At 49.5% G+C, this 22,835-nt stretch overlaps 1 protein-coding gene across 1 annotated transcript in view; it reads left to right on the forward strand.

The window, feature by feature from the left end:
* VAV1 (vav guanine nucleotide exchange factor 1) overlaps nt 1-22,835 on the forward strand; it is a 56,828-nt gene that overhangs the window by 17,403 nt on the left and 16,590 nt on the right. Inside the window, exons 2-19 of the mRNA XM_036459682.2 lie at nt 14,924-15,040; nt 15,506-15,564; nt 15,693-15,761; nt 15,915-16,023; nt 16,116-16,211; nt 17,383-17,451; nt 17,664-17,767; nt 18,393-18,492; nt 18,953-19,048; nt 19,290-19,358; nt 19,859-19,945; nt 20,048-20,133; nt 20,503-20,635; nt 20,948-21,057; nt 21,758-21,859; nt 22,064-22,161; nt 22,244-22,266; nt 22,456-22,501. Coding sequence (XP_036315575.1) covers nt 14,924-15,040; nt 15,506-15,564; nt 15,693-15,761; nt 15,915-16,023; nt 16,116-16,211; nt 17,383-17,451; nt 17,664-17,767; nt 18,393-18,492; nt 18,953-19,048; nt 19,290-19,358; nt 19,859-19,945; nt 20,048-20,133; nt 20,503-20,635; nt 20,948-21,057; nt 21,758-21,859; nt 22,064-22,161; nt 22,244-22,266; nt 22,456-22,501 — 1,573 coding nt within the window. The remainder of the gene's footprint in view (nt 1-14,923; nt 15,041-15,505; nt 15,565-15,692; nt 15,762-15,914; nt 16,024-16,115; nt 16,212-17,382; nt 17,452-17,663; nt 17,768-18,392; nt 18,493-18,952; nt 19,049-19,289; nt 19,359-19,858; nt 19,946-20,047; nt 20,134-20,502; nt 20,636-20,947; nt 21,058-21,757; nt 21,860-22,063; nt 22,162-22,243; nt 22,267-22,455; nt 22,502-22,835) is intronic.

The raw sequence follows: 22,835 nt of genomic DNA on the forward strand, positions 1-22,835 counted from the left end.
CAGCTGTGTCTGCAGCATTGTATGAGTGTCTGGAGCATAGTAGATGTCCCTGATTATTTATTGAATCCATGAAGGGTTGATTGGATGATCAGAGCTCCCTCACATGCTGTTTCCTCTGCCTGGAACACCTTTTCTCCCCCCTCCCCCTACCCAACTTTTCCCCCAACTTGAAGATTTATTCAGACAGAAAAAGCACATATTTGTCTCTAATTTAGTATATTTTATCAGTTAGGAGCAAACATGTGATAGGAGAGTACCTTTTGCATTATTGACCAATGATGGTTTACATTATTCCTTCTTTCCCAACCTACCATTCCCTAAAAGCTCCCCTAAAGCTTTTTTTTTTTTTAATATTTTATTGATTTTTTACAGAGAGGAAGAGAGGGATAGTTAGAAACATCGATGAGAGAGAAACATCGATCAGCTGCCTCTTGCACACTCCCTACTGGGGATGTGCCCACAACTAGGGTACATGCCCTTGACCGGAATCAAACCCAGAACCCTTCAGTGCGCAGGTCAATGCTCTTTCCATTGAGCCAAACTGGTTTCGGCTCCCCTAAAGCTTTTAGTTGTAGGGAAAGACAACAGATATCTCCCACTGTTTTTTTTAAACACACACACACACACACACACACACACACACACACACACAAAACAAACAACAAACAAAAAAAAACAAAAAAAGAACAACTCAGTTTTATTAACATACAGTAAATGACAACATGGTTAAAATACACTATATTTGATAAATTGTGACATACATGTGAAACCAGCCCCACTCAAGAGAGTGAACGTATCTCCTCCAAAAGGTCCCTCCTATTCTTTCAAAATGTCTTCCTCCCACCCTCTCTGCCCCACCCTATCCCCACCTACCATCCCCAGGCAACCACACATCTGCTTTGGGTCTCTATAGATGCGTTTGCATCTTTTAGTTAAGTGGAATCATGCAATATTAGGCTTTTTAAAATGTATATGTTTTTCATTAATTTCAGAGAGGAAGGGAGAGGAAAAGATAGAAACATCAATGATGAAAGAAAATCATTGATTGGCTGCCTCCTGCATGCCCCCTACTGGGAATCGAGCCCACAGCCAGGACATGTGCCTTGACCAGAATCGAACCAGAGACCCTCCGTCTGCAGGCCCACACCCTATCCTCTGAGCCTAACTGGCTAGGGCTCGCCCCCCATTTAGGAGCTGCTGCTGGCATCTAGTGGGTAGAGGCCAGGCATGCTGCGAAACAGCCCACAGAAGCCACACACAACAGAGAACTGTCCTGCACCAATGTCAGCCTTGCTGAGGTTAAGAAGAAGCTGATGCCAGGAGACAGAGAGCCCAATAGAATCTTCAGATTATTGAACAGTTTGATTAAATAATGCACCCATATCATTCAAGTATTAAAATGCATAAAAAGACATACAGGGGAAAATTTTAACTCCTAGTCCTATCCTTCAGATACCCAAACCCAATTCCTACCTTCCTCCATAGTGACTACATTTTTTTAAGGTTTATTCACTTTTAAAAAACTATCTTTGTTGTTGAAAGTATTACAGATATCCCTTTTTTCCTTCATTGACCTCTTCTAATCTATACCTCTGCCGATGAGAGAGAATTATTGATCAGCTGCCTCCTACATACCCCATACTGGGGATTGAACCCACAGCCAGGACATGTACCCTGACTGGGAATTGAACCATGACCTCCTGGTTCATAGGGCAGTACTCAACCACTGAGCCATGCCAGCCAGGCATGATTCTTTTGTGATTCGTCATACTGTTTAACACAGAGTTGTAGTCCATTCTGTGGATGGAACATTGGTCTCCTCTTAATGCTCACCACCTCCTGACAAGGTATGTTCATATGCATATAATACATTGCTTTTGTCCTTCTGCCAGAATATCAGGAGCAGAGATCTGTACGTTTTTTGCTCATAACTGTATCCCAGCGCTTGGACCACTACCTGGAGCATAGTAGGTGCTCGAGAACTAAGGATTGAACCCAGGAAGGGGGTGGTTGGTTGCTCAGAGCCCCCTCACTTGTTGTTCCCTTTGCCTGGACACTTGGGCTGCTCCCAGTTTTTGTTCTCATGGATAAAGTTGCGGGAACATCTGTGTGAGGTCTCCACATGAACATGAACTTTAGGTTGCATGGGAGTGCATGCTTAACCTATGAAGAAACTGCCAAAGGGTTTGTTTTTTTTTTTTCAAAGTGCTTGCACCCTCTGGCCTCCCACCAGCAGCGTGCGAGGGTTGCCTGGACTGCTTCTCCTCTTTGCTTTGCCATCCATCCCTTAATCCTGGCTTTATCAGACACATCTCTCCCTAAACAAGATCCCATGGCCCTCTGTGCCTTTCTGTGCACTGCCTACGGTGGTGAAATCTGCTCCGTGTCTGTCTCCCCACTAAGCTGTACATGCTCAGTGAGGACAGGGTTTGTCGTGGCCACCAGCAGGTCCAGGGTTTGGCACACAGTAGGCACTCAATACATGCTTGCTGAATGAACGTACAACCCTGGCTCGTGGGCCAGGTGCTAGAGGGGAGATTCATTTGGTTGGTATTCTCATTCCCTGTGTGAAGATGAGGAAACCGAGGCCCCAAAAGGTGCAGAGACCCATCCAAGGTCCCTCCGCTCGCAGCCCTTGGGCTGGGAGTCTGTGGGGACCCCGTTGACTGTCTTTGAGATGTCGGGTGTGTGCTGGGGTGTCCGGAGAGGGCAGAGGAGACACAGGCTGGCGCAGGGTGGATTTCGAAGACCAGGATGGCGAGTGTATGCTTTCTACCTCTGCTTATAGGCTTTGAAAAGGGTGCACAGCACAGCCACCCTCTCTGGTCTGCAAGATGAAGTCTTGCAGTTTCAAAATTAAGGGGCTTCGAGGGCTGAAGGCAGAGATCCCCCAACCCCCCTTCCCTTTCTCTGTCTCTCCAGCAAGCCCTGGTAACAGGCATTTCCTGTTTCCGGCCTCTCCCTGGGGCTGGGGTGGGGGTGGGGGAGCTGATTGCCTCAGTGTGCTCAGCTCCGGGTCGCCTCTCCTGCTCCCACTGCAGCCACCCAAAGGGGCCTACCTAGCCCTGCCCACTAAAGGAGGGCAGGGCATTAGCTAACCTTTCCAGCTCTTTCCTTGTCTGGGGCAGATGCTGCCCTGATGGGGACCTGCAGGCAAAAGGGAAGTGCCAGGGTGCTGATTTGCATGCGGGTAAGATGCCAGCCGGATTCTGGTACTCTGGTGGCAGGCGGAGGGGAGCTGAAGGGGTTGTCCCCCAACAAAGAGGAAATGTGCTCACACACCCAGGCCTATATTTGTTTAAAGGGCCTCCTGTGCTTTGCCACCTTCTCCCATGTCACAGGCTACCGGGAAGTTCTTCTGTGGGGTCTCACCTCAGGCACTCCTGCTGCCCCCCTGCTGCCCGAGGTAGCCCCTCTTTTTCAGCTGAACCCTGCTCCTGCCCTGAGGGCTGATGAGTCATATCCCCCACTTTCCTCTCCCCCACTTTGAGGAGTCACATGATGGGGAGGAAGGAGTCTCAAGGCTCAGCTGATCACCCTGAGTTCTGGAAGGAACTTCCTCCCCGAGCCCAGATGAGGCCATCTGTTCGGTTGCCCTTAGTGACCTGCGAGCCCTGGCGGGAGTCAGCCCAGGACCTCGCAAAGGCTGCTGGGATGGAGAGGGCACATGTGGTTCTTGTCACGTGCCGAACCTCCATCACGGTCCTGTGTGACACCAGGGGGAAGCGGTTCAAGGAGACAGGGAAGCAGTGGTCAGGAGCATGGCCTTTGGGTCCAGATTGCTGGTGTGTGGCTCCTCAGTCCTACTCTGTGGCCTCATGATTGTATTGATGGTGATGGTTGTATTGATGGTGATGGTGATGATGGTGATGATGGTGATGGTGATGGTGATGATGGTGGTGGTGGTGATGTGATGATGATGGTGACAGTTGCGGTGATACGGATAATGACCATTTTCAGAGATTGAGGGCTTACACCATGCCAAGCCCTTTACATGGATTATTGTACTGAATTATAACAACAGGACACAGTAGGCATTATGATGATCCCCAGCAAGTTCAGAGAGGGTGGGTGACTTGCCTCAAGACACACAGAAGGTAGGAGGATTTTCCCGTGTCCTGTTGGATTAGGCGCCCATTGTGGGTTTGTTCTCCATCCTGCTCCTTACCTTTCCCTCCATCCCAGGATCTTCCTCCTGGGTCCAGGGCCTGAGGAGAGTAGGTTGGAGAGGAAACTCTGACACTCTGGTGATGGTCACACCCAAGGTGCGGTGACCCTGGTCTGGAGTGAACTGGCTGATGGGAGAAATGTGTCTGGAACTCCTCCCACCCTCAGTGCCTTGTTGTCCTATCCCTATATCTTTGGGAATTTCTTCCTGATCCCATATTTCTCCGTGGAATCTCAGTTTCTTCAGGCACTTGTGTGAACACAATATGAAGCTCTGCAAGATGAGAGGGGAGGGCAGATAGGTGCCATGGGTGCCCCACCCATACGTTCTTAGGCCACGCTGGGGTCACCTACAGAGGGTTCCTGATGGCCCTCTGAGTCTCTGACCCAGAACGTTCTCTGGTGCAGGAAGATTCCTGGCCTGCACAGGGCAGCCTAGAAGTGCTGGGAAGTTACCCCAAGAGGCACCCACAATCAAGCCGCAGGGAGTTGAGGGATCAATATTAGGGTGTTCTTATTTCCCAGATGGGACGATTCTGTCCATGTCTACCTCATCTCCAGAGGCCCCCAGAGGATGCAGCTCCCATTGACGCCAGCAGGTCCTGATGAGCAAGTTCCTGGGTTGGTTTCCTTCTCCTCGCTGCCCCACCTCCCTGCTGTCATGAGTCCTTCTTGGATCACCTTCTAGATCTACTACATGTACCCCAGATCCTTCTTTCCGGGGCTTCTTCCAGGGACCCCAACTAGAGCAGGGATGCAGCCTGAGTATGCTTCTCTATTTGTCACATAAGTAACACCTCAGACAACTGTAACACACTGTACACAGAGCAAAGATGAGGGTAAAGTAACTTAGTCACCATGGTGGCACCCGTTACTACAGGTGGCACCTGAGCTGATCTATGCTGACCACGGACACACCACAAAGAGCATCACTCACCCAGCCCTGAAGGCATTCTCCCCCCCCCCCCCCCCCCCCCCCCCCCCCCCCCCGCCGTGGTTCTTTGTCAGCCCTTCTCATTTCTCCTTGGAGAGTCTCTGCTCAGCTCTATGGTCACATACTCTTCCTGATGTGAAATCTGTCACATATGCACAAGGATGTGGAGAACAAATAGGAAATGTTTAAAAAATAAGAAAATGAGCAACGTACCCATCACTTCAGTGAAGAATAAGAGCATTACCATTTCTTGGAAACCCTTAAGACAGTGTTTTTCCGCCCTGACTGGTTTGGCTCAGTGGATAGAGTGTCGGCCTGCAGACTGAAGGGTCCCAGGTTCGATTCTGGTTAAGGACATGTACCTTGGTTGTGGGTGCATCCCCAGTAGGGGGTGTGTAGGAGGCACTGATCAATGTTTCTCTCTAACTCTCTATCCCTCTCCTTTCCTCTCTGTAAAACAAAAACAAAAACAAAAACAAACAGTGTTTTTCAAGCTTTTGAGACTCTTAACTATAAAAAGAAATGAATCCCCCCCCCCCCACATGATTCCCTAGCCCATTGCCACAAGAGCACATGTACTGAAATGAAAGTTCTTCACCCCTATCTTTTCTATAAAAAACATTGCAACATGCTTTATTCCATCCTTGGGGGATCTGCTAAGCTCATTCTGTGATCTGCTAATGGCTCATGATCCACAGTTTGGAAAACAACCTTAAAAGCCCCTATTTGCCCTTCAGTGATTACACACCCTGCCTTGCCCCACTCCCTAAAAGTAGCCACTATCTTGAACTTTTGGGCAATAATTTCTTTGATTTTCTTTTTTATAGTTTTGCTACCTGTGTATCCTTAAACCTTTTATTGCTTCATTTTTTGATGTCTATATTTGATGTAAATAGAATTATAGAATATGTATGGGAATTGATTTTTTACTTAACATTATGTTCTTGAAATGTAGCCATGTCTATGCCTGTGGCTGAGCAACAAGGTATTCTGAAATGTAACCATCTAAAATAGCCATTTTGCTCATGAACGATTTGCGTCAGGATTTCTAACACCAGCAGCCAGATGTTGACGGCTGCAGGGGGTGAGGGGTTGGGGGGTAGGGGCACAGGTGGTTCAGTCTGTAGGACCTGATCCTCTCCACATGCACCTTTGCAAGGGACTGACTGATTGGCCTCATCACCCGGCGACCAGTGAGCAGCTCAGGAGGCCAGAGTTGAAGTCTCAATGCATTGTATTCCTTAGCTTTGAATGGTAGTCACGCATTGTTGCTTCTGCCATACTCTGTCCATCACACAGGGCTGGTCTTGGTTTAGGGTGACAGGGGATTACAAACAGAGCATGAATCCCGGGGTTTGTGGACTATTGGGGGCCATCTTGGAAGCTGACTACTATAATTAGGGTGTCTTAATCACTGTGGATTTGTGATAAGTTGATATCTGGTAGGAGGACCAGTACCCCCACTTTATTTTTTCCTTATAGAATTGTCATGGCTATTTGCAGCTCTTTGCTTTTCACACAGATTCTTACATTCATCTGTCAAGTTCAATGGAAAACCAAGTAAACATAATAAATAATAAAAATGAAAGAACCAAAATCCTTAAACTTCAAAATGAATGAATATGATCTGGCTTAGAATAAATCTTATTAAAAAATATTTTGGGCCCAGCCAATGAGGCTCAGTGGTTGAGCATTGGCCTATGAACCAGGAAGTTATGGTTCGACTCCCAGTCAGGGCTCGATCCTCAGTAGGGGGCATGCAGGAGGCAGTCAATCAATGATTCTCTCTTCATTGATGTTTCTATCTCTTTCTCCCTCTGTTTCTCCCCCCCCCCCCTCAAATCAATAAAAAATATTTTTCAAAGAAGCAATATTTGGGGATTTTAATTGAAGTTGCATTGAATCTATAACTCAATTTGAAAAGGGTTAAAAACTTAAAATATTGACTCTTTCTAGATAAGAATTAATATATATTTCACTCTATTGATTTAGGTCTTTTTTATGTCTTTCAATAGCATTTTATGCTTTCCTCCATAAAGGATTTGCACTTCTTTTTGTTAGATTTGTTAGAGATTACCAGTCTTTTTTTTGTTTGTTTGTTTACCTTTTTAGGTGATGGTGAATGGTACCCTTTTAAAATCCAAGTCCAATGTTCATACCGCGAAATGCTCAAGTCTTCCGCTTACCATTCAATCAGCTCCAGCACGTGTCTTCCCTTGTGCAACCACACTCTTATCAAGACAGCACACTTCCATCACTTGTGGGGTTTCTGAGTCAATCTCCACCACCCTCCCCTGCCCAGAAGCAACCACTGCTCTGATTTCTATCACCGTAGGTTAGTTTTATTTATTCTAGGATTTCGCAAATGTTACCTTTAAAATAAAAAGCATTTTCTGATTGATCATCGCTGATGAACCAACCCATTGTAAACTTCGTGTGTTGATATTGTACTTAGTCACATTGAGAAATTATCTTATTTTTTAAAATAATTTTTCATTTTTATTTTTTAAAATATATTTTTATTGATTTCAGAGAAGAAGGGAGAGGGAGAGAGAAATACAAACATCAAGGATGAGAGAGGATCGTTGATTGGCTGCCTCCTGCCCGCCCACCACTAGGGATGTAGCCTGCAACCCAGGCATGTGCTCTGACTGGGCATCAAACTGTGACTTCCGGGTTCATAGGATGGGCTTATTTTTCAGTTATAGTTGGCATGCAATGTTATATTAGTTTCAGGTGTATAGCGTAGTGGTTGGACATTTATATAGCTTATGTAGTGATCATCACAATAAGTCTTGCACCCACCTGGCACCATACATATTTATTGGAATTCTAGAGGACCAATGCACGAAATTCATGCAAGAGCAAGACCTTCCTTCCCCCAGCTGCTGGCACTGGCTTCCCTCTGACACCGGGGACCTGGGTTTCCCTTGCAGCCCTGACTTCATCCTGAAGGTTATCCAGAAGGACATCCGGTCTAATTAGCATATTACACTTTTATTATTATACATACTGACTATATTTCTGGTGCTGTTCTCTCTCTCTCTCTCTCTCTCTCTCTCTCTCTCTCTCTATATATATATATATATATATATATATATATATATATATACATACTGGTAGGAGGACCAGTACCCCCACTTTATTTTTTCCTTATAGAATTGTATATATATATATATATATATATATATATATATATATATATATATATAATTATTAATTGTTTTTTATTTTTATTTTTTTTCAGAAAGGAAGGGAAAGGGATAGAGAGAAACATTGGTGAGAGAGAAACATCGGTTAGCTGCCTCCTGCACACCCCCTGCTGGGGATATGCCTGCAACCAAGGCACATGCCCTTGACCAGAATAGAACCTGGCACTCTTCAGTCTGCAGGCCGATGCTCTGTCCACTGAGCCAAACCGGTTAGAGCCCCTGTGATGTATTTTATATCCCCATGACCATTCTGTAATTGCCCATTTGTACTTCTTACTCCCTTTGTCTTTTTCACCAGCCCCCAACTCCTTTCCCTCTGGCAGCCATCAGTCTGTTCTCTGTATCTAGAGTTTGTTTCTGTTTGGTTTGCTCATTTGTTTTTTAGACCCACCCATAAGAGAAATCAGATGGTATTTGTCTTTCTCTGACTTACTTCACTTGGCATGACAGCATTATTTTATTAATGCTAGTTATTTATCTGTATGTTCCTTTGAGCTTTCTGTGCTCATGATCCTATGATCTACAACATGACCATGCATTGCTTTCTCTTCTCCCTCCATCCTGCGCTGCAGTGCAGGCAAAGAGCTGCAGTACACAGGGGAATAAAAATGGTAATAGCGGGCACCCCTGACTCGGTTCTGATTTTGCAGGGACTCCTTTTCACATTTCATGATTCGGTATAATGTTTTGCCTTTTATTTAAAACAAAGGCTTAATATTTTTTTTAGAAGATGCTTTTTTTTAAAAATCGGGTTGTAGAAGTTCCTTTCCATTCCTACTTTGCCTACTTATCTCTCTCTTTGTCAGGAATGGATGGTAACTTGCTGCTCTGGCTTTTATGTGTCTCCTAACTGTGGCTAATCTCTGTTGGCAGAGAGGGAACAGGTCCAGCCACAATGTAATGGCACCGTTGATGCCATAGTTATATCATATTGCATTGGCTTTGGTTTACAGCCAGTGATCCTAGTTTCCTGTGATGGTGGGATGCAAAGTTCTCTCCTTTAATACATCTGTTTAAGTTAAAGTTAATTCAAAGTCCACGCTTCACAGAGAATAGGTTAGACTGCCGGGGGATGCAGCAATAATGGAGAAGAGATGATCTGAGGAGGGCGGTGAGAGATATACTGTATGCGGAGTTGATCCCTATGTGCTGTTAAGGCCCAGTACTCAAAGTCACGCTGCCTGGGCTTCCATCCTGGCCATCTGGTCCTTATCTGTAAAATGAGGGTAAGAATAGTACTTACTGCCGTAACCAGTTTGGCTCAGTGGATAGAGTGTCGGCCCAAAGACTAAAGGGTCCCAGGTTCAATTCCAGTCAAGGGCATGTACCTTGGTTGCGGGCACATCCCCTGTGGAGGGTGTCCAGGAGGCAGCTGATCGATGTTTCTCTCATTGATGTTTCTCTCTTGTTGATTTTTCTAACTCTCTATCCCTCCCCCTTCCTCTCTGTAAAAAAAAATCAATAAAATAAAAAATAAAAAGAATAGTACTTACCTTGCAGGACTGTTGTGAGGATCCCATGTCATCTATCTATCAATAGATAGGAGTGGGGAGAGGAAAAACAAAAGAGAGAGAGAGAGAGAGAGAGAGAGAGAGAGAGAGAGAGAGAGAGAGAGAGAAAGAGAGAGAGAGACTCATATAAGCAGAGGGCAGTAGTAGGGTGGTTGCGAAAGGATACAGTCTTGCAGTGATGGAGGATGATAGCGATGTAACATCCAGGCGTGATAATTGTCTTTGATAACATTATCGATGACACTGGGTGTATGCTAGGAGAGTAGGTTTCAGGGGCATTTATCACACACTGGCGAATGTGAGATGATAATGTGAATTAGCGGGATTGCAGTCATTTCACTCTGAATATCCAGTCATCAGATTGTACATCTTGTGTCTCTATATAATTTTTATTTTGAAGTATTTGATTTTAATAAATACTTAAGACAGTGCTGGGGATCGAGTGTATCCATGACTGGCAGTCAGGCGAGGCAGTGAGGTGCTGTGATTCAGAAAGGCATTTATCAAAGAAACAGCATCCTGGAGCTTCGTTTCACGAACTCTTCTGTGAATCTCCTCTTGCTGTTCATACTCTTGGCCAGCGTTCCTTCCTCCTCCAAGCCTGCTTCCTCACAGGGAAAATGGGAATTGAAAACTCACAGGGTTGCCCTGGTTTGTGTTTCAGATTCGATTCCCGGACAAGGGCATGCGCTTGGTTTGCAAGTTCAATCCCCAGACAAGTCGTGTCTCTCCTATCAACGTTTCTCTCTCTCTCCTCCTCCTCTCTTCTTCCTTTCCATTCTCTCTAAAAACCAATGGAAAAAATATCCTTGGGTGAGGACTAACTAACTAACTAACTAACTAATAAATAAAAACTCACAGGGTTGTCATGAGAATGGAATAAATCTAATGCCAACCACAGGTAACAGGTATCTAAAAATGCAAGTGTTACTGTAGAATTACAGAGAGGGGTTAAGCAGGGACCCAGAAATCACTTGGGGAGTTTGTTAAAAGGCAGATTTCCAGGCCTCATCGCCACCCATCCATTCAACAAATATTTATTAAGGGTCCTCTATACTATTCTAAGAGCTGGATGTCTACCAAGGAACAGAACAGCGATCCCGCCCTCTTAAAAGTGACCATTTATTGGGGGGAGGCGAACAGGAAAGCACAGAGTGGAAAAAGTTTGCAATTTTAAATAGAGTGCTTACAGGGGCCTCCTGGAGAAAGTCACCTTTGAGCAAAGACCTGAAGAAGGTGTCAAGGACCCTGGTGGATGCCAGCGTGTCCGAGTTGGCCAGGCTGCCATAGCAATGTCCACAGATGGGAAATTTCTACAACGGGAATTTATTTCTTACAGCTCTGGAGGTTGGAAGTCCAAATCAAGGTGTAAGTGGGTTTGGTTTCTTCCTCAGCTTCTCTCCTGGGCTTGGCTTGCAGATGCCTGTCCTCTCCCTGTGTCCTCACAGGATTTTTCCTCTGAGCATACCTGGGTCCTGATCTCTTCCTATGAGGATACCAATTCTATTGGACTAGAGCCCACCCTCCTGACCCCATTTTACCTCAGTTACCTCTTTAAAGGCTCAATCTCCAAATACAGGCCCATTCTGATGACCTGGGGGTTAAAACATCAACATACGAATTTTGAGGGATGCAAGTCAGCCCATAACACAGGGAAAAGTACCTTCCATAACTAGCCCTGGGGCAGGTCTGTGCCTGGCGTGTTGGAAGAACAGTGAGGAGGCCCATGTGACTGGAGCAGAGTGAGTGAGAGGTTGGGCGGGGGAGGGAGGAGGAGAGAGCAGAGAGATAATGGGGGAGGTCATGCAGGGTCTTGTGGACTCGGGGAGAATGTAGGCTTTTACCCTGAGGGAGGTGGGAGCACTGGAGGGCTGTGGGCAAAGGAGGGATGGGTCTAACTCAGGAGTCCACAGACCAAGTAGGTATGAGGGGGAAGGACCTCGAAGATCCACATTTTTATTGAGACACTAGAGGCCCAGTGCACGAATTTGTGCAACAGTCGGGTCCCTCGGCTTGGCCTGCAGGATCAGGCCAAAACTGGCTCTTCAACATCCCCAGAGGAGTCCTGGATTGTGAGAGGGTGCAGGCCAGGCTGAGGGACCTCACCAGTGCACAATTGGGGCCAGGGAGGGATGTGGGAGTTTGGCCAGCTGGGGAGGGACCGTGGGAGGGCTCCAGAGCATGTCAGGCTTGTCTTGTTCAGTCCCAATAAGCCAGACTCCAGCAGCAACCTAATCTATTGGTCAGAGTGTCTGCCCCCTGGTGGTCATTGCACATTATAATGAGCAGTAGAGCAGCCTTAGCATATCATTAGCATATTAAACTTTGATTGGTTGAAGGCCGACTGGTCAACCAGACACTTATCATATTAGGCTTATCAAAATTCACCATCTTAAAGTATACAATTCAGTGGTTTTTAATATATTCACAAAATTATACAGCCATCACTATCTAATTCCAGGATAGTTTCATCACCCCCCAAAGAAACCCCATCCCCATTAGCAGTCACCTCCAATTCTCCCCTCCCTAGCCCCTGGCAACCACTCACCCATTTTCCTGTCCCTGTGGATGTGCCTGCTCTGAACATGTCACAGAGATGAAATCACACACAGTGTGGCCTTTTGCGTCTGGCTTCTCTCACTGGCATCATGTATTCAGGGTTCATCCATGTTGCAGTGAGTGTCAGTGCTTCGCTCCTTTTTGTGGCTGAGTCATACTCCAGGGTGGATTTGCCTGTTCTGGACATTTTGTATGAGTGTGATCACATGATACGTGGTTTTGGGAGACTCATTTTAACCTGTCTCCTGATGAACCTGCTTCGGGAAGGTTGGCCATGGGAGAGGCCAGCTCTTCACCATAGGGGAGGCTGTTGTTTGGGAGATTGGTTAGAAGTCTGTAGTATCTGAGGGACCTTGGAGAGAGCTGAGCCCATTGGGACATTTGAACTGAGCTGATATTGGGCAAATGCAAGGGCACGAGGGCTTGTTTATAACAGAGCCCAATACCCTCCAGACCAGTGTGACAACCTGCGTCTTTGACTGCTGATGTCTTTTGGTTGCAAGCAACCCATCCCAAACTGGAAGAGTTCAGGGGTATTTCATTTAGATGGAAACATACAAGATGTGACCATGTATGGTCCTTTCACACAGTCTCATGTTTTTGAAGGTATCCACTTTGTGTATTAGTACTGCCCCCCCCTTTTTTTTTAAAGATTTAAAAAATATATATTTTTATTGATATCAGAGAAGAAGGGAGAAGGAGAAAGAGACAGAAATATCAATGGTGAGAGAGAATCATTGATTGGCTGCCTCCTGCATGCCCCCTACTGGGGATTGAGCCCGCAACCCAGGTATGTGCCCTTGACCGGAATTGAACCTGGGACCCTTCAGTCTGCAGGTCAAGGCTCTATCCACTAAGCCAAACTGGCTAGAGCTAAAGATTTTTTTAAATTGTTTTTTATATATATATAGAGAGAAGCATTGATGTGAGAGCGAAACATTGATTAGCTGCATCCTGCATGTCCCCTAATGGGATTTGAGCCCACAACTCAGGCATGTGCCCTGACTGGGAATCAAAAGCAGCAACCATTCAGGGCATGAGAAAATGACCAACCAACTGATGCACACCAGCCAGAGCTATTGGTCCTTTTTTATGGCTGCATAATGTTCCATTGTATGGACATCCTCATTTTGTTTGTCCGTTTACCAGTGGATGAACATAGGTAAATTTAAGAGACAGAAAGCAAGGGAGTGGTTGCCAAGAGGAAGGGAGAAGAGTGAGGAATAGAAAGTAACTGAGTTTTCTTTTGGGGTGATAAAAGTGCCTTGGAACTGGGGTGATAGCTGCGAATGTACTAATTGCCACTGTAGTGCCTACTTCAGAATGATTAATGATTAAACTTTTTCATTGTGGTAAAATATATATCATACATATGTACACCAAGTGGCCAGATTATTATGATCTCTGAACACATAATAATCTGGCCACTCAGTTAAAGACTAATATGCAAATTGTCCCCTCGACCTGCATGCAGGCTGGCCAACCACCAGTGTCTCCTCCCCCTGGCGGGCTGGTTGGACCCCACCCATGCACAAATTCATGCACCGGGTCTCTAATATATATACTGAGTGGCCAGATTGTTTTGTGTTCAGAGATCATAATACTCTGGCCACTCTGTGTGTGTGTGTGTATTAGAGGCCCAATGCACGAAATTCGTGCAAGAGTAGGCCTCCCAGCCCAGACTTCCTTGGCCCTCACAGGCCCAGCTTTGTCTGGAAGGTCTTCCGGAAGGTTGTCCGGAAGGTCATTCTGCTCTTCAGCTGTTGGGTCGATTTGCATGTTACGCTTTTATTATTAAAACTAGACTAATTATTACTATAACTAAAATGATATAAGTATATGTTTTGTAAATATAAATAAATATGTATCAAAATATATTAACACTATATAAATAAAATGATCATTTATTATTTTAATCACTTGTGAGTGTACAATTCAGCAGCATTAAATACATTCACATTGTTGTATAACCATCACCCCCATATCCAAAACCTTATCATCATCCAAAACTGAAACTCTGTCTTCATCAAACACTAACTCCCATCCCTCTCCCCCAGCCCCTGACCCCCACCATCTACTTCCTGTCTTCATGGATCTGACTCCTCTAGGGACCTCGTATTAGTAAAATCACACAGTACTTGTCCTTATGTGTTTGGCTTACTTCATTGAGCATAATGTTTCAATGTTCATCCATGTGGTGGCATAAGTCAAAATCTCCTTCCTCCCTAACGGCTGAATACTATTCATTTGTATTTATTACAGATGTTTGGTTACCAGTTCATGGTTAACTTTATGTCGTGTGAACTAAAATAATTGAGGGGAAAACAAATAAATAAATAAATAAATAAATAATAAAATAAAATAATTGAGGGGTAGCTGTGGCTTCAGGTGAAGAGGGGGTGCTTTATCGAAGAGGGGTGGCTTACTGAGGGGCTGTGCTTTAGGTTTCCCCTCCCGAGCGGGTCACCCAGTCAGATGGCAGGGGCTCCGCTTCTCCCCGTCCGTTATGTTTCCCGCCCTCATTTCTGTTCTGCCCGCAGTTCCTGTGCCTTAAGAACATCCGCACCTTCTTGTCCACCTGCTGTGAGAAGTTCGGCCTCAAGAGGAGCGAGCTCTTTGAGGCCTTTGACCTCTTCGATGTGCAGGATTTCGGGAAGGTGAGCTGGGCGCACAGAGCCCACAGAGTGGGTTTCAGTTTATTTCCGTGAACCTCCACACCAGGCCGGCTCTGAGCAGTCAGGGGAAGGACCGATGTGCCCGACCAGGCCCAGGTGCAAAGAGCCTGGCGTAGGAGACGTGGAAGGGGGTGCGAGTCCCTGCTTTGCCACTTGCTGTGTGACCTCAGATACGTGGCCGTACCTCTCTGAGTCCTAGGGAATAATATCATCTCATCCTCTTTGAGTGCTTGTGAGAATTAAGTAGAATAATAGGAACACTGGCATGCTGACATGGGGGGATGGGAGGGTGGAAGAAGTCCTGATTCAGGCTCCCAGAAGCCTGGGGTGGGGGTGGGGGGTGGGGGTCTAACATCAAGGTGCAGTCTTGGCTGCTTGGAATGCAAGGCTCTCCTGGCATGGGGGTGGGCAAGGGGCTTGCTGATCAAAGCACGGCCCTCCTCGCAGGTCATCTACACCCTGTCCGCCCTGTCCTGGACCCCGATTGCCCAGAACAAGGGGATCATGTGAGTAACCGCTGAGGTGGCAGACAGCTTTGGGCTGGCCCCATCTTCTCAGTCCCTGAAACCCCCTCCCCACCTGGCTGCCCCCTCCCCCCCACCGGCCTCTGGCTCACACCATCCTGGCCCCCCAGGCCCTTCCCCACCGAGGAGGAGAGTGTGGGGGATGAAGACATCTACAGCGGCCTGTCCGACCAGATTGAGTGAGTGTCTGCGCCAGGCCCTCCCCTGGGGGTCCGAGGGGGACATGATCCTGCCCTTGGGGTTTGAGGGGCCACCGCTTTGATTGGGGAGGGGCCTGAGGGGGTCCCTGGCCTGGGCGCTCCGGAGGCCCTGCCTGACTCCGCGTCCTGCAGCGACACTGTGGAGGAGGATGAGGACCTGTACGACTGCGTGGAGAACGAGGAGGCCGAGGGCGACGAGATCTATGAGGACCTCATGCGCTCGGAGCCGGTGCCCATGCCGGTGTGTGGGGGTGAAGGCCTGGGCCGGGGTGGGTGCACGGCCCAAGGGCAGTCCCAGGTCCCCCAACACCGGCCTCTCCTCCCCGCCCTCAGCCCAAGATGACCGACTATGACAAGCGTTGCTGCTGCCTGCGAGAGATCCAGCAGACGGAGGAGAAGTACACAGACACGCTGGGCTCCATCCAACAGGTGCGATGCCCCGCCCTCACCTGCCCCCCACACCCCCCCCCAGCCCCTGCCAGGTGCGTGGTGGGAGCGGGCGGCCGGTGTGTCCACCTGTCCCTCGCTGTGGGGCCACGCCTTGCGTTGTGTGTGTCTCTCTTCCTCCCGGGTTTCCTGTGGCTTTCACCCTGTCTCGTTTCTCTCTTCATCTGCCTCCTTTTCCCTCTGTGCATCCCCACCCCTTTGACATTCTGTTTCCTGTTTCCTTTGGCCATTGTTTTTTTCTAAATAGATTTAATTGATTTTTTTTTTACAGAGAGGAAGGGAGAGGGATAGAGAGCTAGAAACATCCACGAGAGAGAAACATCGACCAGCTGCCTCTTGCACACCCCTACTGGGGATGTGCCCACAACCAATGTACATGCCCTTGACCGGAATCGAACCTGGGACCTTTCAGTCTGCAGACCAATGCTCTAGCCACTGAGCCAAACCGATTTCGGCAGACCATTGCTTTTTAAACAGCTTCATTGAGATGGAATGGCTATACCATGCAATTCACCCATTTAACATTCACAGTGCCCTGGCTTTAGGCCTATACACAAGGTTGTGCAACCATTGCCACTGTTTAATTTGAGACCATTTTCATCATCCCCCGAAGAAACCCCATCCTCCTTATCCATCCCCCACTAGATCCCCATCCTCCCCCAGCAGTCTACTTTCTGTCTCTTAGAATGTGCCTATTTTGGCTATTGCCTATCAATGGGATCCCACGATTGGTGGCCCGTTGTGTCGCTTCTCTTGCTGAGCATCGTGGGTTCAAGGTCCATGCATGCAGTAGTGAGCGCCAGCCCTTCACTCCCCCTCATGGCTGAGCAATATTCCAGTGCGTGGATGGACCACGTCTTGTGGCCCACTGACGGACACTCAGGCTGTTCCCACTTGCAGCTGTCGTGGGTAACTGCGTGTGAACAATCCCGTTCATGTTTGCTTGTGCACATTCTCCATCCCTGTCTCTCTTTCCCTGCCTGCCTTTGTCTCTTGGTCTCTGTCTTTCTCTTTCCTCTCTCCATATCCCTGTCTCTTTTCCTCCTGGTCTCTCCGTTCGCCTCTCTCCATCTCTGTCTCCCTGTCCCTGCTTCTCTGGAATGGGGCTGGAGGAAGGGTCCCACCTCCGCCTCCTTCTCTCCCCTCCCTGCAGCACTTCATGAAGCCCCTGCAGCGGTTCCTCAAACCTGAAGACATAGAGATCATCTTCATCAACATCGAGGTAAGCCGGCCTGTCCCCAGCCCTTCCTTCCCCCCCTCCCCTTCTTGCTCACCTGGTGTCTGATCCCCTCTCCGGGGCTGCTGTCAGCCGGGAGCCGTCTGCTGGCCCCATCTGTCCCTGGAGTGTGGGTTTGGGAGCAGGGCAATGCGAGTGGATGGCCCTTGTCCTGAGCCCCAGGCTTCTGCCCGGCCCTCACCCCTCCCTCTGACTAGGACCTGCTTCGTGTGCACACTCACTTCCTGAAGGAGATGAAGGAAGCCCTGGCCACCACGAGTGCCCCTACCCTCTACCAGGTCTTCATCAAATACAAGGAGAGGTGAGCCCAGCCAGGATCCTGAAGGCCACCCTGCCCTGCCCAGGCCGGGTCTGAGGGACTTTGCCCTTAGAGACCACGGGACAGGGAGGGTTTTTCTTTCTTTGCTCCTCGGCTACCCATCTCTGGTTCAGCCTCTGGTGTTGCCTTTGGCTAAGGTGACCAGACATCCCGCTTTTGGCGGGACTGTCCCGCCAAAAGCGGGACGTCTGGTCACCTTACCTTTGGCGAGCTGTGTGTAGTTCTGGGAAGCCACTTAGCATCTCTGAGCTTCTGCTTCCGTATCCGTAAAGTCGACGTGGTACGGGACCAGGTCATTGATGTCTAAAGTGTGTAGCACAGGGCCCGGCACATGTATGTGCTCAATACGTTTATTAAGTAAATGAACATTGAGCAGAGATGATCTGCCCAGTGCTAAGAGCTTTGTGTGTGTTGTCTCGTTTAATGTTATCATAACCCTGTATGGGAAATGCCATGGCTGTGCCCATTTTATAGGCGGGGAGACGGAGGTTCAGCATCACCCCGCTGGGAAGAGGTGGGCCGGGTGGGACTGACGCCCAGAGCTGCCGGACCTGAGTGCTGGCCACTGTTACCTGTCTGGCCACTGCTACCCGCCCTCTTCCCGCAGGTTCCTCATCTATGGCCGCTACTGCAGCCAGGTGGAGTCGGCCAGCAAGCACCTGGACCGCGTGGCCAGCGCCCGGGAGGATGTGCAAATGAAGCTGGAGGTCGGGGCCGGGCCCCAATGTGGGGGTGGGAGGGTGCTCTCCCACTCCTTCACGGGCCCCGGGGCAGCAGGGAGGACACAGAGTTGGAGATGGCAGAACTCTGACTCCACACTGAACCCCAGCCCTGGGCTGAGCCCCAATCCTGGCTCTGCACCAAGTCTAGGCTGAGCTCCAAGTTCACACTGAGCTCCAATCCTGGACTAGCTCCAACCTGGGCCCATGTGTGGTGGAAGCACAGAGAGGGTAGGGGTGATGCCCTGTGCATCCTGCCTCTTTGCACGGTGGGGACCCTCTAGACCTGTCCCTCCACTTCTTTCCAGTCCCACTCAGCTAGCAGGTCCTGAGCCTCTACCCCATGGCATTCTTTTTCCCATATTTCCTCAGGGGAGGTAGGATGCTTCTCGCTCTAGAAAAATCCACACCTGTCTCCACCTCCTTACCTGGTTCTCTGATCCCCCAGGAATGTTCTCAGCGAGCAAACAATGGGAGGTTCACCTTGCGGGACCTGCTGATGGTGCCGATGCAGCGAGTGCTCAAGTACCACCTCCTTCTCCAGGTGCACAGCTGGGGACCTCCTAGGTCCAAGGATTATGGGCTTGGCATCTCTACCTCCCTGTGCCACAGGAGTGGGGGTGGGACCCTCTGGGAGGGTCCATGGGCCCATGCCTGGCCTCCTGATGGCAGGAGGAGGGACAGCAAGAGGAGGGAGGAGGAGCTGGGGGCAGGGCTGGCTTGTAAGGCCTGGGAGGAGAGGAGAGGACAGGCCCAGGTGATGTCTGCCTCTGTGGGCCATGCAGGAGCTGGTGAAACACACGCAGGACGCAATGGAGAAGGAGAATCTGCGGCTGGCCCTGGATGCCATGAGGGTGAGTGGTCACACACAGGGGTGTCAGTCACGCACATTCAGGACAGCTCGGCGCAACACCACCCAGACACAGTCACATCCATGGACAACAACCCCCCCCTCCCTGCCCCCACCACAGGCCACATGCCTCTATGATAGGTTATTCACAGCCTCCTCCTAAGGACACGGACATGCTCTGGACATTGTCTTTCTTTTAAATATATTTATTGATTTCAGAGAGGACAGGAGAGGGGAGAGATAGAACATCAATGGTGAGAAATCATTGATTGTCTGCCTTCTGCACAGGGGGCACAGGGGATGGAGCCCGAAACCTGAGTATGTGCCCTGACTTGGAATCCAACCATCCTGTGGGTTCATAGGTCGATGCTGAACCACACTGGACAGGCTGGACACTGATTTTAAGGCTCTTGCTAGCCCCGATGGGGGCTGACTCCTATCCCTGGCCAGTTAGGGGTTTGGGCTGGGTGGGGGTGCCCAGACTCACACCTGGCTAACCCCCAGGACCTGGCTCAGTGCGTGAATGAGGTGAAGCGGGACAATGAGACGCTGCGGCAGATCACCAACTTCCAGCTGTCCATCGAGAACTTGGTGAGGGGATGAGGCTGGGAGGGCCAGGGGCGTGGCCACGGAGGGGGGGACTTTGGTCTCCTCCTTGGTGGCCCCTTGCCGGATTCCTTGCCTGCTACCTAGGACCAGTCTCTGGCCCACTATGGACGGCCCAAGATCGACGGGGAACTCAAGATCACCTCCGTGGAGCGCCGCTCCAAGACAGACAGGTGGGCGGGGCCTGGGGGGGCCGGTAGGTGGGTGGAGTTAACACATCTTGGTGGAACTTTGGCATGGATGGAGCCAGATTTCTAAGTAGGCATGTGGGTAGGACCACCTGGACCAGTGGGTGGAATCTAGACGGACAAGCGTAGTTGTGTGGAGCCGAGACCACCAGATGGTAGGGCCAGCAGGGAACCCACGGGTGAGGTCAAGATGGGCAGGTGGGCGGGGCCAAGTTGGCCACGAAGAGAAGGGCAGGAGTCCTAGGATGGTAGGACCTAGATGGACAGAGGGGTGGACCTGGAGGGTGGAAGGAACCGGGCAGAGAGCTGGTCAGGGAGAAGCCAGGCGGAAGCATCTGACCCAGCTGCTCCCAGGTACGCCTTCCTGCTGGACAAAGCCCTGCTCATCTGTAAGAGACGAGGGGACTCCTACGACCTCAAGGAGTTTGTGAACCTGCACAGCTTCCAGATTCGAGATGACTCTTCGGGAGAGCGAGACAACAAGAAGGTGGGGTTCTGAGGCCAGAACTGGGGACCCCATTACTGGGAAGCACCCTTGCTTGAAACACTCCTCTTGGCCTTTGCAATGCCCATGAGCGTTTGTCTCAGATGTGAGTGTGCGTGCATGTGTGTGTGGGGAGGGATTAGATTTATGGATGTGTCCTGGGCATCCCTTTACCATGGTAAACGCATGTTCTCCTGGGGGCAGAGAGGCAGGCACTGGCCCCACCGTCGTCTCCTTCCAGGCGTAGGGGTGGTGGGCATGTGGCCCCGCCCACTGCAGGGTGGGTACTTCATTCTGCACCCTGCTTCCCTGCAGTGGACTCACATGTTTCTCCTGATCGAGGACCAAGGTGCTCAGGGCTATGAGCTGTTCTTCAAGACACGAGAACTGAAGAAGAAGTGGATGGAACAGTTCGAGATGGCCATGTGAGACCCCCTCCTCCTCTGTCTTTATGGCCTCAGAGGACTCATGGGTGCAGGGGCTGAGAGGCGATTCCGTGGTCTAGTCTCACATCATCTTTGACCTTCTGTGGGATGACGCTGAACCTCAGTTCCATCATCTGGGAAATGGGAGGAACAGGGTGAAGGCTGTCTGCATCCCCAGAATGCCAAGCTTCTGTGCAAGCTTTGGTTACCAGCCTAGGACTTTTTCCTCCTCTTCCTCCTTTTTTTTTTCCCCTTGAAGTGAAATCCACGTAACCAAAATTCAACCAATTGAAAATGCACAATTCAGTGGCATTTCGTGCATCCCATTCCTGTGCAACCATGACCTCTAATTCCAAAACATTTCCATCCCCACCCCCCAAAGGAGGCTCTGCCCCGTGAGGCAGTTACTCCCCACTTTCCCCTCCAGCCCCTCGCAGCCACCAGTCTGCTTTCTGTCTCCTCCCATGTTCATAGCAGCACTGGGCCAGAGCATTCACAGTGGATAAAAGATGGCAGCAACCCAGATGGTCATCAGAAGATGAATGGCCACACACAGTTCAGTATGCCCATGCAGTGGAATGGTACTCAGCCATCAAAACAAAGGAAGTACTGACACCTCCAAGTGGCAGCATGCATGAGCACTTTCTTCTTCTTATGGCTGAACTCTATTCTATCATCTGGAACTTTCTCCCTTCTCTAGCTCCAACATCTACCCCGAGAATGCCACAGCGAACGGGCATGACTTCCAGATGTTCTCCTTCGAGGAGACCACGTCCTGCAAGGCTTGCCAGATGCTGCTGAGGTGGGAGTCTGAGGGGCTGGGCCTGGGTCCTGGGCGTCCAGCCATCATTCCCCTGGGTTGGGAGAGGGGTGGGAGGCTCTCCTTTGGTCTTAAGCTTCTCCATCTCCTGCTCTAAAGAGTTCCCAACCCTTCCTGTTAATGGTCAATGCCTGGCCGTGTTCATCAGCATCACTGACTCTCCTTTATCTCGTCTCCCGCAACCAGAGGCACCTTCTATCAGGGCTACCGCTGCCATCGGTGCCGGGCACCTGCGCACAAGGAGTGTCTGGGAAGGGTGCCTCCCTGTGGCCGCCATGGGCAAGGTACCAGTGGGAGACAGGGCAGAGGTGGGGGTGTTCTGCGTGGGGGTGTTTCCCATCCTCACCTTTATTTTCCCTCCCACAGATTTTGCTGGAACTATGAAGAAGGTAAGACTCCATACTTTTTGTCTGTGCCTGGAAATAGTGGGATGAGGGGTGAGGGTGGGGGTAATGGCAGGAGGCCCCGGGAAACCCCAGCAGTGGGCATGGCCCTTTTCTGGGTGCTCAGATAAGGGCTGAAGAGTCTCCAGGCCGGGCTCAGGTAGCCACGATGGTTTTCTTGGTCTCTCCCTCCAGGATAGGCTACATCGCCGGGCTCAGGACAAAAAGAAGAATGAGCTGGGTGAGTCAGCAGCGGGGCACAGTGTATTCCAGGCAGAGGGAACAACATGTGCAAAGGCTAGGAGGCAGGGAGGCAAAGCATTATGTAAAAAGTTGAAAACAATTTTGTGTGGCTGAGAGAAATAAATGATTTGCTAATAGTCACGCAGAGTCAGAGTAAAGAATCAGATTTCATGTCTGTTACTTATGTATATTGGTACTAGAGGCCCAATGCTCAAAGATAGGGCAAGAATGGGCCTTCCGCCCTAACTGGTTTGGCTCAGTGGATAGAGTGCGGGCCTGCAGACTGAAGGGTCCCAGGTTCGGTTCTGGTCAAGGGCATGTACAGCTGATCG

This window comes from Pipistrellus kuhlii, unplaced genomic scaffold, assembly GCF_014108245.1.
Source record: "Pipistrellus kuhlii isolate mPipKuh1 unplaced genomic scaffold, mPipKuh1.p scaffold_m20_p_30, whole genome shotgun sequence".
Classification (NCBI taxonomy): domain Eukaryota; kingdom Metazoa; phylum Chordata; class Mammalia; order Chiroptera; family Vespertilionidae; genus Pipistrellus; species Pipistrellus kuhlii.